General features: G+C 36.7%; 1 protein-coding gene across 3 annotated transcripts in view; it reads left to right on the forward strand.

Annotated features, from left to right (window-relative positions):
- atp9b (ATPase phospholipid transporting 9B) overlaps nt 1-20,651 on the forward strand; it is a 272,096-nt gene that overhangs the window by 157,707 nt on the left and 93,738 nt on the right. For all 3 annotated transcript variants that reach the window (XM_078539908.1, XM_078539909.1, XM_078539910.1), the window contains exon 11: nt 1,851-1,927. In XM_078539908.1, coding sequence (XP_078396034.1) covers nt 1,851-1,927 — 77 coding nt within the window. The remainder of the gene's footprint in view (nt 1-1,850; nt 1,928-20,651) is intronic.

The raw sequence follows: 20,651 nt of genomic DNA on the forward strand, positions 1-20,651 counted from the left end.
AGGTGATCCTCAGAAATGTGATCCAGTATAATATCTATGTTTGCATGGCTAGCATTGTACCAAATTCTCTCTGTCGTGGTGGTAGCCTGTAATCAAAATAACAAGCATTTGAGTGGGCGTAGGCATGTTGTAATCGCTTAAACCATTTATTTTTAGATAACTGCAAAATTTGATTGCAGTGAAGCTCACTTCAATGCAGCTTTTCATTGCATTAATTTTTCCTCAAGTAGGAAATCTTTACAGTAATGTGCAGGCACTTATTTTCCATAAGCAAGTCTACTTACAAGTATTTTTTGAGTTTGTTAATGACCTAATGCATAGAGAAGAGCTCCACCCCAATTTTAAATAATTGGAATAGGGGAATTGGCATTTTTCCCTCTGTTGGGGAAGCAGTAACAGACTAAGATGGTTTATTACAACCCATTAGTTGAAACAAATGCCAGATGAATGCATTTTCCATTTACATTGCTATATTATACTTGAGGTTTGCTTTGTAATATCCAGCAGGGACGTTCTTGTATCAATATACCACTTATGCCTTATTAATAAACCTTTCAGAAATTGCATCAACTAATAAAAATACTAATGGGACACTTATCGTCTGGATTTATTGCATCTTATTTTTCCACTGTGCATTGAACCCTCATATACTTACATCAGTCTGGTGTTAGTGATCCTCCACAGTATTGATTTGTGGTCTGTCTCCTCTGTAATTGTCGGTGCAGCGGCAATAGGAGCTGAAGGTTTTGAGGTGTTCCCCATGCAATTCCCTAAGCACTCTTCCCTAGCCTGACCTTGACCCACAGATTGACCTCGATATGTAGTGACTGCGTGTCTAAACAGGATTTTGTCTGTAACTATCAACCACAGGGAAATTCACAAATTCTCAGTACATTAAGACATTTTTCCAGACATTCTGTGCCAGAAGAAAATTAACCCTTTGAGTATCTTGCATATGAAAGCATACCAGAGGCCAAATGACAAAAATTAAATGATTTTTGTAGTACAGCTGCAGAATGCTCCTGACAGATTTTTCTTAATTGGTAGATGAAACAATAAACTGTACACTTTTTCTAATCTTCTTTGAGTACCAATTTTTAAAGTAATGTACAATAATATGTGCCTTGGTATGCTCCACGCTATTATATTTAGTGTTGAGAGGGCAAGTAAAGGTCAGAGAAGCTGGTGTGTTTCATAGCTTGTTAATGTCGGAAGGTTGAAATTCTGAATTGTTAACAACATTCATTGTGATGCTGGTCTGTCTCTACCATAATTTAGTACCTTTAATCAGTTGTTTGCTAATTCCTCTCACCTTCCTAACTGCCAAACGTGATTCACTGAATCTTACTTTTTTTCTATCTGTGCCCTAGAAGGCTCCAAAAAAATATTTTTAAAATGAGCTCTTTCTATGTGCTTTTGGATGTGCCCTCTAATAATACTGATCTTTAAAAACAATTGCTTGGAAAATATCTTGGAAATTCAGCTGAAATGATGGTGATGAGTAAGATGTGGCCATTGATGAATAAGATGTGGTTATTGATCAATCAACCCCTGTTAAGTGTCACAGCTTTCCATTCTGGAAATGATTTTTTTAATTTGCATTTTTTTTCAGTTTTCAGATATATTGAATCCTTTTCTGTGACTGTTCTAAAGTCAAGCTCCAAAATTTAGCATGAATTTTCTGGCTGTGGATTCTATATATTGATATGATATGTCCCATTATTTTGCAATACAAGCCATTGCATAACACGATACATAATTTTGTCAAGTCAGACTCTTTACCAGTGAAATTTGGCAACAGTTCTTTGATTCATAAATATGAAGTTTTATTGTTACTTTTTTTTTTGCAGGTACTGTGATAGGGGTGGTAATTTATACTGGAAAAGAAACTCGCAGTGTAATGAATACTTCCAATCCCAAAAATAAAGTAAGTTCTAGAATAGTTTTAAACAAGTTTTATTCTTTCTTCATTGCATTTGTAAAATTTAGTTATTTAAATTGGCCTCTTCGAGTGTTTCAATATTGTGCCAGGCAATTTCTCTCTCTCATCCCTATTTCTTGTTTATTTTGACAAGTTAGTTTTACAGATATTTACTTTATCTTTTTTGTGCACAAATTGTTGCAGCTCAGAAATCAAGTTTCCAAATGCATAATTTGCCTTGAGACAGCAACTACTTCACAAATCGAGTGCAATGTCAAACATGTTAAGGCATAACAAGATGATAACTTGTGAATACCAAACAGATTCTTGATGAGTAAATTATATTGACCTAAGAGGAACAGGGATGAATCAAATTTGAAATTTTAAAAGGCACGTTTTTTTGCCTTTTGCTGCTGGCTACCATCTTCTGTCGTTCTCTTGGTGATTTTTTTTTTTGTTCTTGCTTTCAGGCAAGAATGATTTAGGAATGCACAAAAATTAATGGAATTTACTTAAAAGTGACCCAGCTTAACATAATTGATCAAAATGGTTTGTGCACTTAATCTATAAAATGCATTTCAATTGGGTAAGATTCTTAACCAGCTGCAGTGATGGCTTTAAGGACCTTTGGCATCGATATAGCTATTGCTTTTACTGTACTCCTGTTCTGAATTCACTTAACTGTGTTGTTTTCATTTATTGTTTGGGTAGTTGCCTGTTATTGTGCTGACATGCTCTTCTCTACGTTAAAAAGGTTTTAAAAAAAAAAGTTCTTTGCTTAGTATAAAGTGGTGCAATTCTGTTTTATCTTCTGAAAAACATTCAGTGCATCCTTGTATGGTAACTTGAAAACCCAAAGCCAGACTGAGGGCACCTAAAATCTAGTTCTCTTTAAGTTTCTCAATGTTCATCACTTTGTGCATTTTCAGGAAGTAAGTTATAGATCTTGATTACAGTTAATATTTTATGAATGATGCTAGCACTCACATTTATGTAAAGGCTATATTTTATCATGTCTAATGCATTTGTATTTACCCACAAGTGGAAATGATGTAGCATACTTGATGGAAATTCACTTGATTGAGCTTATCAAAAAAGGCACTACAACTCATCACTTGTGACAATCAGTTGTTTCATAGTATTAATTGTCATAAGTTATTCTAAGCGTGGATCCCTGTGAAAGGAGTGATAATACAAATTGCCTGCAGCAGTTATTGTAAGCCCTAGAGCATATTGATTTGTTTTTCTAATAAAAAGATGCTTTCAACTGTCTCTGACACAGAGGTAGGTGCTCTGAGTCATTGTGTGAATAATAATGGGATGTATCATTATGTTTCCCTTCAGACAAGCATTGTTAGCTCTGAACAATATCATTTTCCTTCAAAATTTGTCTTGCATTACAAGGATCTGCATGGTCATTATTTTAACAAGTATAATTGTGGCATGAAGTTAAAATAATCCACGAGTAACCCTAATATATTTAGAGTGTATGCTGCTTTTTAAAATAAAGCCGTTTGTGCCAATTAGCAAAGTGCTACTCCTGGTAAACCCTACATAAGCTTTGCTAGGCAGCAGAATTTTAGCTGTTTACATCAGACGTACATACAGTGTTGAATACCACAGTGTTACCACATACAGTGTTGAATAAAGTGAGCATTATTATTCAAGCATGCTGACCACTCAATGCTCGGTAATGTCCTTACTGAGATTAGCCCTAACAGTGGGTCACTGTTCAGAAACAATAAGTATTTACATCAATTAAAAATATGATAGTTGTGGTGATTTGCAAGTGTTGCAATATTAAAATGCTGGCAGCGTTTACTTATTGAATTGTGACTTGGTGATTTACTCTTGTACTGTACTTGCTTTAAAGTGACACTGATTTTACTCTCACAGGAACATATATGCTTGTCAATGCCATTGTATTAGCCCTGAGAATATTGAGTTCTCTTCCTGGCTTCCATAAAACATTTCATTATCCTACAATACATCTAAACTTATTGAAATGTAAATAACTGAAGAGTATTTATTAATTTGTATTTTTTTTATTTAGAAAAATTAAACTCAGACTTTCAACACCAAGTCTGAAACTTGCTGTTTTTTATGTTTGGTGTCAATTTGCGCAGTAGTCATCAGAGGGTTAACTCTGCAACTATAGGAGTGTCCGAGCATCAAGCATGAAAACCAACCAACCCTAGCATCTAGAATTCCCACTCTATTGCACTTTTGATCTAATTGCTTTCAGAATTAACTTGATTTTCAAATATTGATAGTAGTGCAGTTTGACAATATTATCATTTATTGGGTTTTTTTTTGTGGCCATTGTGGAGTTAAATTGCCTGTTTCCACCCCATTCTAATCCAGAGTTCCGTGTATGTTTGTAAACTTAAGTACATACATAGAGTGCTGTTCAAGAGCCTTCTCCTACCCAGATCATTTTTTTTTATAAGTTAGAGGATCAGTCAGCTCTTTTCTAATATTCAAAGCTTCTGCATTCAGTGGTAAAGGTGACGCATCAGAGTAAACTAAAAGGTTTCAAAATTTGGCCTTTTGCTGGTTATCTACTCCACGTGATCTACTCCACAAGAAACTGAATCAGGGTTAATAGAACTGGTTTAAATTTGAAATACTTACCTTGTGGAGGAAGCGGTGCAATGTGTAACAACATCATAAAACTCTTTTTTTAAAAAAAATCCATTTGTGATACAGTGACTTATAGTGGCCGGGCAGTTTTCTGATGCAGTACAAAAACTGCATTGCTGCAAGAAAGCAACATAATTAATACCTTCATTTTTCCATGTATTGCATTGCCACATGTAATAATGCATCAGATTTTCTGACTAATTATCAAAGGTAGTTTTGAAAACAGATTCAAATTGACAGTCTTTTCATTATGGATAAATTTGTCTTTTGCTAAGCTATCGCTAGAGAGTACACTTGCGTATAAAGTATGGAAAAAATTGGAGTGAAAATCTTCTGTGAAAACCTAACAGCGACAACCTCAATATATATATAGTACCTTTTAACAAAATGAAATGTCCCAAGGTGCTTCATCGGAGTATTATAAAACCAAGTATAACACCAAGCCAATAAAGGAGATATTGGAGCAGATGATCAAAAGCTTAGTCAAAAAGGCATGTTTGAAAGAGTGTTTTAAAGGAGAAGACTGAATTAGAAAGATGAGAGAGATGTATGGAGGGAATTCCAGAACCTAAGCAACTGAAGGCATGGCCACCAATGATGGAACAGTTATAATTGGAAATGTACAAGAGGTCAGAATTAGAGGAGTGCCGATATCTTGGTTATGGGCTGCAGGAGATTTTAGAGATAGGGAGGGGCAAAGCCATGGAGGGATTTGAATACAAGAATGAGAATTTTAAAGTTAAAATGTTGCTCGACTGGGAGCCGATGACTGCAAGCACAGGGGTGATAGGGGCGGCCTTAGTGATGGCACGAATTTGAGGCCAGAAGCTCATCTTAGGATTGTATGTGACACCAATGTTGACTAGCTTAATCTCATACTATTGCCAGGGCGAAACGTGAATTTGGTAGCGAGGGAAACCGAGTTTAAATGGTACATAATGAAATATATCCATCCTGGTATAACAGCTTGGCATACTCTGAGACAATTGATATGTTCCTTTTTTTGAATCTTGTGTGAGAGCATTTACATTTCTGTTGGTTAGAGCAGCCCGTTACAATTGGATTCTTTCTGGTGACTTTGCACATGCATTAATGGTGACGTGACAAGGAAATTGGAAACTAAACCAAAAGCTGTTTTCCTTGAGGTTTGCCGTTTTTTAAAACATAAGTGCCTAAAATTTTACTGATTTAGTGGTTAGCAGTCCTGGAAGGCTGGAATTAAAATTTAATAAAATAGAAGTTTCTGTAGTTCAGTGTTGAATTTGGAGGCACAAATTTGGCAGCACGCTTGAAATAAATGTGTGCATGGTATATAATTATGTAAACTGCTGGCGGCTATCACTGCCCTTAAGAGAAAGCATTGTTAACCTTTTTAAAATAATACATAAAGCATTGTGTTAAAAATACTCAATTAAAAATACCTTTTAACATGTTTTGAGAAAGATTATTTAAAAAAGATTTGATGCAGATCTTTTATTCTCTTGTACCTTGAACAGGCTATCTGTGTGCATTTACTGAATTATATGTTTATTGCCTTTTATTTTGCACAGTTACAGGTTTCAATACTAAATACAATGTTTTTTTTTAATTTACTCAAATTTCTTAAACTTCACCTTGTTAGATAAAGTTGTGCTTACCGTTGATAAAGGTCAATTTCAGACCTTAATTAACCAACAGGGATAGATGCTTTTTTTAAACTATGCAGTGTGACATTTTACATGCAGCTGGCTAATCCTGCATATGGATTGGATGTGTTATTGTCTTGTTTTTTGGCAACTTGTTTTTAAAAATAACATGCTTTTATTGAATATTTAATTATATTTAATGTGTTTTGATCAGACCTATAATACCTACTACAGTGTAGTGTTAAAGCATTGTTTTATTTAAATTGCTGCATACCTTCTTAACGGCTGAATTTTTAAAAAGGTGAGCAATTAGAGTTTACTGACAAATCCTGACTGCCTCCTACAGGGCATTGTTACCGTGTGTCCATCAGACAGCAAAATTCAGTTATTGTGTGTTGTTTCTGACTGGGTACTAACCATGTAGTGAGAAAATAAGCCTATAAGTAAATCACAAAATAGAAATTTCATTATCTTGAGAGCTATTATATCAATAGTGTTATGCATCATATTCAGTTAGAGCTGGAAGAAATTATTCTCTTCAGTTGAGTATTGTATTTTCAACTTACCTTCATGGTAATAATCTCATTGCTGTTAGTATGGTTATTCTATGAGAAAATGAATTGAAAATTTTACTTGTGGCATGGGTGAGATTTTTTTTTCAAATGGAGTTACTTTGATGTAAATAGGAAGGTAGGCAGTACAGCAGAACACCATAACGTAGCATCATGGAGTGATGGGATATGAGTTCTTCTCCACCACCCACATACAGCTGAATTTCTAACATTAGCCATACTCCGTGGGAGGCTACTGCACGAAAGCCAATGGGATAGAAGGCAGCATAGCCACTGGACCATACTTGAACATCTCCAAGTGACTAGTCAGATTGACATTATTGAAGGAGTGGGAGCAAGTCACTCATCATGGATCATCAACAACTATAACAGCAACAGCTTGCAATTTATGTAGCATCTTTAATGTAGTCAAACGTCCCAGGGCACTTCCCAGGAGCATTATCAAACAAAATTTGACACTGAGCCGCATGTAATATTGGGATAGAATACAAATAGCTTCATCGAATCACAGAATGGGCACAACACAAAAGGGGAGGCCATTTGGCCCATCATGTCCATGATGCCCTCTGCAAGAACAACTCACCTAGCCCCACTCCCTGCTTTTCTCTATAGCTCTTGTCATGAAACTATTAATGTATATTTTATTGGAAAATATTTTTCTTTTAAAATAGAGGTTTAGTCTGTGGGTGTATCTTAATTAGATTAAAGCCAGCTAGCCTGGGTGCTTTGATGTGTACTGGTTTTGAGATGTAAGAGAGGTAGAGTGCATTTGCATTTCTTGAAAATAGCATTCGAGAAGGCGAGTGAAATCTGGCACCTAGCTAGCAGAGACCAAACAATATGTTTATATTACTAATAAAATTGGTACTATGGAAGGGGTTTTATTGTTAGAAGAGGCTGGTGGTACAATGAGAATTTACATTCAATGGTGCTAAGTATAAGGAAAGCAGTTTTATGTGTGCGGGGCAGAGACAATGTAAGATCGAAGTAACTGTAAGCCTATAGCTGTCTCCGCAGGAACCAAAGTGAAAGGAACCTTGTTTTGAATTTGTAAGGTAAAAATGCTTTGCCTGGCGTCTGGTTAGCCTATGCGTTGCTGTTGCCTTAATGGAGATTAGTTTGGGAATTTGTTAAAAGTTATGATAGTAATTTGTAGCCATGTGTATATATTTAACTTGTGTAAATTAATAAAATGTTTCATTTAGTTTAATATAAAACCTCTCAAACTGGCGACCTGATTCCTGAATTTAGAGCTGCATCTCAAACATACCACTTAAAAATATAGGTTATGACAGTTGTTTAAAGTTTCCCTTGGGGACTTTTTTTAAATAACTCAGCTTTACAGAAAGACTGTCTCATAATGCTGCAAATTCGTTCTCTTCAGATAAATATCCAATTCCCTTTTGAGGCCATGATTGAATCTGCCTCCACCACGTTCTCAGGCAATGCATCTCAGATCCTAACCACTCGCTGCATAAGAAAAAAAACTTTTCCTCATGTTGCCGTTGCTTCTTTGCCAATCACCTTAAATCATTGTCTTCTGGTTTTGATCCCTTCTGCCAAAGGGAACAATTTCTCCCTATCTACTCTGTCCAGACCCTTTGTGATTTGGTCAGAGCTAGCTTTTAAGGAGGCCCTTGAAGAAGGGAGGTAGAAGGTGCAGAGAGATTTGGGGAGGGAATTTCAGACTTTTAGAATCTAGGCAACTGAAAGCACAGCCAGCAATTAAATAAAGCAATTAAAATAGGAGTTGCATAAAAGCCCTGGATTGGAAAAGTGTAGGGATGGAGTAGGTTGTAGGGATGGAGTATGTTGCAGAGATGGAGAGGGACGAGGCTATGGAGTTCCACAAAACATTAAGTGATTGAGTGTAGTGGATGTAGTGGATACAATAGAAGCTGTAGTGTTAAAGACCTATGCATCAGAACTAGCTGACCCCAAGCCAAGTTATTCCAATAAGTTATGACATTGGCATCTATCTAATAATGTAGAAAACTTCTCACGTGCTCACTGAGCAAAAAGCGAGACAAATCTAATCACTCGTTACAACCCTTTCAGCCTCCTCCAAATCAGCAATCCTGTGGAAGTCACCCACAGTGTCAGATGCAATATTTATTCAGAAATCATCTGCTTGTTCATGCTGCAATTGGGTTGCACCAGCATCACTCTGCTCCAGGCATGCAAACATGGTGAAGGAGTTAAATGACAGAATAGAGATACAAGTAATTGAAATGAAGGCCTTGTTCAATTGAATACAGAGCCAGAAAACCCTGGCAAAATTGAGTTCAATGGAGACCCCGTGGTATACCTTCCAGTAACTGGAGTCATATGTTATATAGAGGAGTAGATTGTGATAGTCATTGGAGGTTAATAGATTCAGAGGTTCTTCAGGGAAGTCTGTTTTATACAGCCAACCTCACCTGCTTCATCAATAACCTTTCTGCCATTATAAGGTTAGAAGTTGGGCGATTCGGTGATGAGTGAATGTTCAGCTACAATCATGGTGCAGTTCAGACCAGAATACATCAGAACCTAAACAGTATCCAGGCTTAGGCTGACATGTGACAGTAAACATTCGTGTCACAAGTGCCAAGCAATGAACATTTGAACAAGAGAAAGCCAGAACACACCTCCCTGACCTGCAATGAATCCTCACCATCAGCAGCATCATGGGACTGAAGCTGAACTGGATCAACCATATAACGATATGGCTACAAGAGGAGGGCAGAGGCTGAATGCTCTGCAACAAATAGCTTAGTTCCTGACGTCGTGGGAAAAAACCCTCCCATATCTAGAAGGATTAAATCAGGACTCGTTGCTCCCCCTGTCCAGCCTCTGAAGAGTGCAACCTCAACAACACTGAAAAAAAGCTCCAACCAATCCAAAATACAACAGCATACTTGATTGACACCTGTAACATGAAACTAAATGCCCTCCCTCTATCACTGTCGTTGCTGTATTTGAGATCTACAACTTCAGCTGCCAAGCTTACTTTAATAGCACTTCCCAGTCCATGCAATATCTACCACAACGACAGACCGGACCAACAAGATCATGAGATGATACCACCACCAGATTCCACTCCAAGCCTCGTGCCATGCTGACTTAAAGAAATATTACCATTATTTCCTTGTCACTGTGTCAAAATCCTTAAATTCCCAATGTGGGAGCATCATCAACACAAGAGTTGCATTGCTTCAAGGAGGAAACCTGTCACCATCACCACTGGGTACCTAGAGATGATTAATATTGATGATGGTTGATGATCATGTCTTGAACATCCCGTCAACAGAGGAAAAAAACCTCTCCGCTCTGTTGCAGTTCGTGTGTGGCTTTGAGGGTTGATTTACACACACACATCTTCTTATTAGTGTTCTTCATTGGTAGAAATGGGCTTAAGATACCAAAAGATTGTTTCCCTTTCAAGCCTTTTTTTTGGAGTTTTACTCATTTTTGACTGCTGTTTGCCAACACCTTTTATTTTGCTTGGTGGTATGCATTCCCTCTCTTTATTGTGGCCCTTTGGAATCAATATTAGAAACTCTCAAAGTATCATTTTACTATATGTTGATGGCAGAAAAATGGTGAACTGGAATGGTGCAAAGGCTTTTCAAAGGCTGCCATCCCCCCGCCACCCCCCACCCTTCCAAGAGTCTTCATTGACCAAGGACTGTGTATTTGCTTTACTGACTTAATAGGCCACATTGGGAATTTCTGCTGCCCCAATATTTTCCGACTTTTTCTGCTGGATAAGTATGTTTGTTTGTTTGTCATTAGGTGAGGGTAGCATTTCATTAGCAACTTCATATTATTTGGAAATGATATGGAAGCATGTGTCTTTAGTTAATCCAGTAAATAATACTAATATAAAAATATTAACATAAAACTGGTATGAAAGCAATCCACCTGATCCTTGTCTTATATACCACTATTGTCTGTATCTAGCAGATGTATCCAGTGATTAAGGCTTCCATATCTACACCAGGATGCAAATTCTCACTTTTCAACTTTATTGTGCATGCCTGCAGTTAAATCTAGTCAATTTATTGTATTTTACCTCAGGAAATTGAATCTTTTAAATTTGCCAAATGTAATGTTATGACTTTATTCAGCAATAAGAATGTTGCTTTTGTGCTTTTGAAAGCAAGATTGTTTCAGTGAAATTTGTGATGGCTGGTTTGACTAATGATAGTGAAGATCTTTGATTTTTGTATACCGTTACCTTGATCAAAATTATTCCTTCTCAAAAAAGATGATTTTATTATCATTCAAAATTGCAATTAATTGCATGCCTCAGTAAACTTGAAGAATCATGATTTTCAGTTGATTCAGTAAGTGGGTGTCAAATCATAGGCGTCAGAATCCTTTTGAAGATTTGGCTTACTCCCTTGAATTTAGCTGCTGTCCAACACATTGGATTTTAGTCCACACATAACTGGAAAAGTTTTGGTTTTATGTCAAATGTAGTCGGTACGCGTGCAGTTGATGAGTCTTACTGTCAGTTGTTACTGTTGCATTTGAAAAGAAGCAGGAATTTTGCTTCGTAAAGGAAAAAGGACCAGGCTCTCCACTCATTCAAACTCAGTGGATGGAGCTCTTGACCTTAGTAATATTATGTATGATCCTGTTTGAACAAATTGATGACACACTTAAGTACACACAAAAAAAAGCCTAAAGAAATTTGGAAAATTTTAGGAATAAATTGTCATTTGAAAGAATAAGGCCATCCATTTTGGTTAGCATCAATTCCAGTTTGGAGACTGAAATAAACGGTGACCTTAACTGTTCTGGCATATTACCCCTTTTTGTTAAATACAGTAGTGATGTTGCAATCTTAAAAATTGTAGGGTAATTTGAATGTGCTATACATGTATGTAATGCAACAAAATAAAAGCTTAATCCCTAAACTCTTTGTTGCCCCCCCCTCCCCTCCCATTCAGGAACTGGAGCAACTAGACTAACCCAAAATAAAGTGTTTTGTTAATACAAAATATGAGCTCAAAATGTTAATGAGTTCAGTATTTCATGCAGTGCTATGCAATTACACTCAAGTTCATTGAACAGCATTGCTCCAACTGTAAATTGATATTACAATATCCTTCAAAGGAACCCTTCAATGTGTGCATTCATCAAAATATGACCACTACGTTACAAAGAGCATAACTTGTTTTATTAATAGTTATGGTAGTGGATGAGTTCAGCCTTTCCAGGGTTATAACAGCCAAGATTTTTGTAACAAACCTGCAGATGTAACAATGTCTTTAGGTATGTACTAAAAAATGAGCTTGTGTATTTCTATAATTACATTTTACCACATTTGAGTGTACTGGAAATCCTTAATGTGAAAGAGGAAAATTATATATCCAAATGTGCACAAACTTATCAGGACAACAGCTTACACTTACAGGAGGCTTGATACCTGTGGGAACTGAGGGATTTATGTGAGGAGGTAGTATAAGTTGTGAAATAATTCATCTTCATAGTGCAATCACTGTGGGAAAGAAAAGATGGCCCAAAAAATCCTAAATAATCCTGAACTAAAATTAGATTTAAAAAATGTGTTTTAAGCAATATTTTTCGCAGAAGATTTAATAGGTTAAAATGTCCTGGCTTTTACTTTCCATATATAATAAAAGGATGTACCACTAAAAGTCAGAGTCATTTACGGCACAGAAGGAGGCCATTCAGCCTATCATGTCCATGCCTGCTCGCCATGGAGCAATCCAGTAAGTCCCACACCTCTCTTGGCCCCTGTGGCCCTCCAAGTTTATTTTCTTCAAGTGTCCATCCAATTTCCTTTTGAAATCATTGATTATTTCCGCATCCACCATCCTCGAGGGCAGAGAGTTCCAGGTCATTATCACTCACTACGTAAAACAGTTCTTCCTCATTCCCCCCTTCATCTCTTGGCCAAAATCTTAAATCTTTGCGCCCTAATCCTTGTACCATCAGCTAATGGGAAGAGTTTTTCGGTATCTACCTTATCTAAGCCCCTCATAATTTTGCTCACCCCTGTCAAATCTCCCTTCAATCCCCTTTGCTCCAAGGAGAACAACCCCCGTCTTTCCAACTTAGTCTTGTAATTAAAAGCCTGAACCCTGGAACCATTCTGGTAAGTCTCTTGTTGAATTCATCATACAACTACAATAATTTTGCACATGTAAACATTTTCCTTAGTATTTCATCTTACTAAAGCTGATTTTCGGGGATATTATTAGGTCTTGGGCCCCCATTTCTCCCCATATCCCTTGATTCCCTGAGAGAAAAAGTCTTTCATACGAACTTACAAAGTAGGAGCAGAAGTAGGCCTTTCGGCCCCTTGATACTGTTCTGCCATTCATTAAGACCATGTCTAGCCTGTTTGTGTTTCGAATTCCACATTCCCATCTACCTCCGATAACCTTTGATTCCCTTGCCTAACAAGAATCTATCTACCTCTGCCTTAAAAATATTTACTGACCCCGCCTGCATCACCTTCTGAGGCAGAGAGTTCCAAAGTCGCACAACCCTCAGAGAAAAAAATTCTTCTCACCTCTGTGCTAAAAGGCCAACCCCTAATTTTGAAACAGTGTTCCCTAGTTCTGGACTCATTCACAAGAGGAAACATCCTTTCCACACCTGCCTTGTCAATACCGTTCAGGATCTTGTATACTTCAACCAAGTTACCCCTCACTCTTCTAAACTCCAGTGGAAACAAGCCCAGTCTGTCTAACCTTTCCTCATAAGACAACCCACTCATTCCAGTTATCAATCTAGTAAACCTCCCCTGAACCACCTCTAATGCATTTACATCCTTCCTTAAATAAGTAGACCAAAACTGCGCACACTATTTGAGATGTGGTCTCACCAATGCCCTGTATAACTCAAGCATAACATCCTTAATTTTGAAAAGTTAGTCTGCGATGCTAGCAGAATTCAGTTGGCTTTTTTCTTAAAATTAATATTCAGCAGCATTGCTGCCACTGAAATGCAAAATGAATAATCATTGTCAGATGATATTTACTCAATATATTCAACAATGGAACATTCACAACCCTCTGGAGTAGAGAATTCCAAAGTTTCACAACCTTTTGTGTGAAGAAGTTTCTCCTCATCTCAAACCTAAAAGATGGCCCCCTGATCCTGAGATTGTTCCCCCTGGTGTTTTAGATTCCCCAGCCAGGGAAACAACTTCTGCGTCTACCCTGTCAAGCCCCTTCAGAATCTTGTAGGTTTCAGTGAGATGACCACACACCCTTCTAAACTCCAGAGAGCATAGGCCCAATTTGCTCAGCTCTCATCACTGGACAACCCTCTCATCCCAGGAACAAACCTAGTGAACCTTCGCTGTACCACCTCTAATACAAGTATGTCCTTTCTTAAATATGGAGACCAAAACTGATGTAAATTCTAGTACATTGCTTCTTAAACAGATTATCAGGAATGTAATAAACTTGTTTCTTTGGTCTCCATTTACACTGATGACAGTAGTCTTGGGGAAAATAGAAATAGTGAGATTACAAGATCAGACTATTTTTTAAAAAAGGCAAAAAAATCAGCTAGTGCAATTGGAGATTTGAAGCACAATTTTAAGCTTGGAGAAGCCATGGACTGTCTAGAACTTCAATATCTACTTCCTTTATACTTGCAATTCAGGTTACAAGAACTAGTTCCATATTTAACCTCTGCATAGAATAATTCAATTTGCAATACTTGAGTAAATATCATCTGGCAATGATTATTCATCTTGCATTTCAGTGCAGCAATATTGCTGAATATCAGCCTTGAGAAAAAAGCCAACTGAATTCTGCCAGCATTGCTAATTTTTCAAAAGTATGTTCTCATTTGATAATCATTGTCCAAGAAAATGATTCTGTTGATTTCACTAAAAGGCCACTTTAGATGCGAATGCCTGAGCCAAGACGGTGATGTTTTGCACAAAAAACTTTAGCATACAATTTTATCCCTCAATACTTTTCTAGTATACAGATTAAAAATACAACGAAGATCGTTCTCTCCACCTACTGAGCAAATTTCCACACTCTCCATTTATTGTCATCTCCACTTAAGCTGTTAATTCGTGCTTGGATACGGTTCTAATATGGTTTGCCGATCCTGATGAGTTTAGGGGTGGGATTTTCTGGCCCCTCCCACCCACCGGATCTTCTGGTCCCGCCAAACTCATAGATTTGAATGGCTTGCCTCATCCACCACGGGGAAACCTACCCTGGCGGGGTCAGAAACTCCCGGCCCAGGAATGAGTGCTGGTAGGATCTGTGACTGTAGGGGTGACATAACCACACTCTGTTTGAAATTTACACGAGCAGCAGTCAGCGGACAGTTGTCAAGGGGTAAATTTGGCCGATTTTCATTCTTCTAGCTAATGACACTAATGTCATTTCAAGGCTGCCGAGGTCACTTGTAGACCTCTAACCACTGCCTTTTCTATTGGTTAATTACAGGCTAATGATCTGACGAGATAGCTTCCTAATCTGCATATTTTGGTATTACACTAGGTAATGCATTTGACCTATCAGCCATTGGCAGAGCCCATAAAAGGATTTATGTTTCCAATTAACATTTGACATAATGCTAGAACACCTTTTTCTGTAATGCTTTCTTTGATTGCATCTTCTATGTGAAGCTGAACTCATTTATAGAAAAATGCACATAGTATTGAATCTTGACCACCGTTACACATTAAACTTAAAAGAAATATGCGCAAATAGCTTTGGAGATTAGGACCAAATTGCTCATAATGAAGAAAACTGTTGCTTGTTTGCAGCTGGTGTGCAGACTTGGTGAATTTCTACAATTCATATTGCAGCTTTAATAATTTTTTTTTTAAGTTTTAATTGCAATTTAACCTTTTCAATCCTATTTTTAGTTGCATCAGCTGACAGTTTTTACACCATGTTTTTTGAATGCTCTCACCCTTTTATAAATAACAGTGGGTGGAATATTTCACTCAAATCAAGAAACTGCTGATTGCCCCTCTTCCTTTTAAAAATGAATAAAACAATCTGGATTATAAGTGAGTTATTCAGTATGATATAGGTTAATAGCCCCCAACAAAATCTTATACTTAATATAAAGGGAACCTTTTAAATATTGCAGTTGCATGGTTTGAATTAATATAATCTTGTCATCTAATTATCTGTTACATTTACAGCAGCAGTTTAGTTTCCTACAGAATTTTTGTATTTCAATCTATACTCGTTAAATTATTTAAACTGATTTGAATGGAGTGACTGCAGTTGTGCCAGTTTATTGCAGTTTAATGTTATAGCCATGTTGTTTTCTTCCTGTGGTAGAATAACTAATTTGTTTTTGAGTGCTTGGAAGTTTGATAGTTATTGTACATTACAACAGTTTCCTTGTGGTGGGTTTGCTACTTTCCACTGACCCTTAACCGCCATCTGGTATGAATTCAGAGTACTTCTGTCATCTGCAGCTAATTACTGTCACCTGCACATTGCGTTCACCACAATACTTTGATATTGTGTTTGTTACTGAAATGAGTAATTTATCAGCTTGCTTACATGCACTGGTTTTCTTTTAAGGAAGGTTAAAACACAAGTTTAAAATTTAAAATCTCTGCCACAGAAGCAATGTTGATATCAGTTCTTGGTTTCGTCTGGGAACACAGGGTTTTGGACATCGTCCTCAGGAAGCAAGTTAAGGAATGTAATTTTCCTTAAAAGTTATTTTTTACACAAGCCTATGAATTGCTCAATTATGTATGCCTGATAAATTTCAGCAAGGCAGCAGTTTTAAGGTCATATATGCATTGTATTAATGTATTTTGGCCATAATTTCAAGAAACTGAGGACTATCCTGATTTATGATTTAAATTGTCCCCAGTGGCACTTGCACAGCTGACAATTGAGAACTGGAAAGATGTGTATACAGAAGAGTTTACAAAATGAAGCCAGCTGTGTTTCCCTACATATTGTGGCTTCCTGACATGCATCATTAAACCTTATTAGCTACTTCCTTTTGCAGAGATTCTTGTAGACTCGAACCCTGCATATTAGCAGTTTCTGTCTCTCCAACTGGAAATTATTTCCTTTATTGTAGAGTGTCACCCGCTATAGTTTCTGATGTGTAGTAATTGGTACTTTGGAGTATAATCATAGTGAAATACCACTCCATGCATTTCTTTATTTGGAAATTAATACAGACCTTTTTACTTTATCTGTCAATCTGTGCAACTTTTCCCATAAGTCCAAATGTTAAGATTTCTTACAAACCATTAAGTATGAAATCAATCATCAAATGTTTCATAGGAGCAAGAGTAATGTATACCAAAATAACACCACAAAGTTGAAATTAAACTAGTTTTTAAGTCAATGAATGCGTAATAATAAATTGACCTTTTTAAAGCGTTGTCTTAAATGAGTTGACAAAAGGACTAATAGTAGGAAATAAACAAGAAACTATTTTTAGTTTACAATATGGGATAGATTATTAAAAGAAATGTTAGGAATTTTTAAAAATTCACTTTACCTTCTAAACTATGAGTGAATTTTTGCAGCCATGAGAGGAAATGCATAGTGTGAACGCAATACTTAAGATAGTGTGACATGTCATTTTTATGATTGGCCTACAATTTTAAACCAGTTATAAATGCATAAAGAAAAGTTTTATGGGGTCAGCTACAAATGTCAGGTTGTTATGACTCTCTCTTCCAGTTCAGAATTACCAATCTTCAATTACAATTATCCAGACTGTCGCTCAGAAACTCTGCGGTAAATGTTGCAGGCAACCACGGTGAAACACAAACTGAAGCGTACTGTTTTATTTTTGAAGCCAGAGCAGTGTTTGACTTCACTATTAAGACATGCAAGAAGTAGAGGTGTGCGTGTATTGTCATGGTATTTTTGTTTAAAGCTTCATGAAGAAAATCAAAACTTCAGCTTTAAGGTGGCTGCACCTGTGACTAACATAGACCTTGGAATTAGAGAGCCTGCATTTTCATATGTTTTGCCATGGCTCTATGCTACTGGGTGGTTTAGTAAATACATCTTGGAATTTATAATTTTCCAGGCAATAGAAAATTAGCAGAATAAGTGGTTCAGGCATTTCAGGTTTGCATGCATTATTTTGGGGGGTTTTCTGAAGGTGTCACTAGGCTCTTTACTGAGGGGTACAATAGCATCTTGTTTTTCTTTCATGTAATCTCCAAGGGTTAATATAGTAGGACTGTAATACATGATAGATGCATCAAGTAGGTTTCTGTCTTTTGTTTAGTCCTCATCCTTGACCAGCTAACAATGTAATTGTTCATTTAATCTGGTAACATTGATTTGAAGGCATGTATAGATTTCAATAAAATGAGAAACCACAGTTCACACCATAGTAATCGATAAAGAAAGGACATATTGTGGAAGACCATTGCTAGCTTGAGGGTGTGTGGGGGATTATTACTTTTGTTCAGAACCTGATTATACAGTATAATGTAGTGATGTGCATTCTCATTTTGGAGCGTGCAAAATTCAATTTATTATGAAGCCTCATCCTGAGTGCTTCAAGATGGTACACTAGCTGATGTAGAAATTTATCACCCTCACCATTTTACTTCCAGGAGATACTGAAAGAGATGTGTGCACAATACCCACTGTACTTACTACTCAAGATAAAGGAGCCAATTTTAACCTAACTTGTCCGTTGGGGAAGTTGATTGTTTGGGAGCAAAGCTGGTTTTAGACCCTAACCGATTTACATCAAAAGAGAGCAAATGTTTGATGGGGGTAATGTAAAACCGACATTCCAGCTAATCCCACTTAGAGGTTTAATAAACAAATAACTGCAAATTTAGTCATCAAAGTGAAGAATGGTAACATCGGAATGGACCCATTTTTAGACTATAAGAAAATGACTTTGTGTTGTGGGCTTGTAATGAGATTGAAACTGCTCAAACTTAATTTATTGCCATTAGGGAATAGATTTTCATCCTATCTGTCTTTGGTTTGCTTCAGTTGAACCCAGTTCCAAAAGCGTAAAGTTTTTGTCTAGCCTAACTTAATATCTCTTTCCCCCACCTCATCTGTGTATTTTAAAGCATTTTCTCCTTTTTTTTAAATATAAAAAAGGCATCACCTTTTTGTGTCACTAGCTAGAGAAAGATGCTTGGCTGAGAACCCTTGAACAATGAGAATTTGTGGAGTGACAGGTCAAATAGTAGCATATATGCATACAGAATATTGCTTCAATTTTATGCAAATTGATGGTATGATTTACAATTTTAGGGAAAATAAATACAGATACACCAGAACCTAAAGTATTAGAGTTGCACAAAGTTTGTGTTCAAGTTTGCAACATTCATTGCTCAGAATTAATTGAGGCTCGTTTTAGATAAGATTGCGAAATTGAATTTACGTCTGGCATTAAAATTTAATGTTGAGACACAAAATAAAAAAAGTGTCCAGTCTCTGGGCAATAAATATTGCTATCAGTGTTTCATTAATTGGCCTGCCCAAATGTAAAATGTCAAGCTGAAACTCTCAGCAAAAAGTTAATGTAGTGCAATAAAGCTAGTGTCCTTTTAACTTTGCGTTTTCCCATGCACTACAGTGTATCTGATTACAGCCAGGGTTTCAGGAAATGGTAGCCAGTGTTGTACAAATGTAATTAGTGCTACATTAACATGGATTATTGTGTATACAGTACATTTTGTTTACAGGCAGTTTTGTTTTTATTTTATTTAATATGGTGTTTTACTGTATTTTTGTCAGATTATCATTGTTGCCTATTAATTAAGTGCTGACATGAGTATGGCTTGTCATGGAAGCCTCCATTTACTTTTTGTGTTCAATTCTTTCTTGCTTTTGATGAACCAATTACAAATCAGATGTTTTTGTAGTGTGTAGATTGAAAGTGATGGTTACACTGTGTGGGAAAAGGAAAATGTTATGCAACACTTATTGACCAAGAATTGTTTTTCTTTGTTGTAATAGAGCAGAACTTACCATATTTATGAGGTGACAGTTCATTGGAGCCGTGACTTTTTCCAAGGGAACAGTAGTATTCTTTGCTGAATTTTCTGTATAGAGTTTCACAGTTTTTTCCGCTGTTTATGATGCAGGGGGAACAGTCTCAGACAGTAGTTATGCATATTGTGAGACAGTGATTCTTTATTTTATTACAAAAAAAGACCAACTTTAGACGGCCAGATTAAATCATTCCTTTCACTTTTAATGGGATTTAGATGAATAGAGCAAAATATGCACTTTGCATTCATTGATAGCATCTTTAGGTTGAGGTAATTGAGTCTTTTTTCCTTGACTGAATGAATAATGACTTCATCTGATCCGCAGTGAGGCCTGAAACTTAGACTGCCATTGTGAACCCAAAGAGATCTGGTCTTTGAAACGTGCTCTGCTTCTCTGGCTTAATTTTTCTTCTTTTTAATCCCAAAACCCATTTTTCTCGATAATTCAAGCATAAACCACGTATTAGCAGAAGCTGTGGAAATTGTAAGATATTTGCCTCAGTTGTGTTACGTTGAGTGCAGCTGATAAATCAGTTTGCTGTCGTCTATAGACTCTTAGTTCTCAGGGGGAAGAGAAAGGCAAGCCTTAGGAATGTTCGAATTCTTCACAAATGTTTAGGTGCAATTTTGATTGTTTCTATAATTAAGGGAAACATTTGTGTTTATTTCCCATTTTACAGTGCCGTAAGGTCTGACGAGAACTGCTAGAAAGGAGTAAGAGAAATTCAGTTGTGATGCTTTTTCTCCCTCACGGGTTTTATTGACTGTGATGCATTCAAAGATGAACAGGAAAAATAGCTACAGTGTGGGCTGCTGGAAATTTTAAAATTGATTTAACTATGATCAACAGCACCTTAAATCAATTGGACAAAAACAAGTTGCTCAGTCTGTATGAAAGGGCAGTGTAGTTAAAATTA

This window comes from Cetorhinus maximus, chromosome 4, assembly GCF_964194155.1.
Source record: "Cetorhinus maximus chromosome 4, sCetMax3.hap1.1, whole genome shotgun sequence".
Lineage (NCBI taxonomy): Eukaryota > Metazoa > Chordata > Chondrichthyes > Lamniformes > Cetorhinidae > Cetorhinus > Cetorhinus maximus.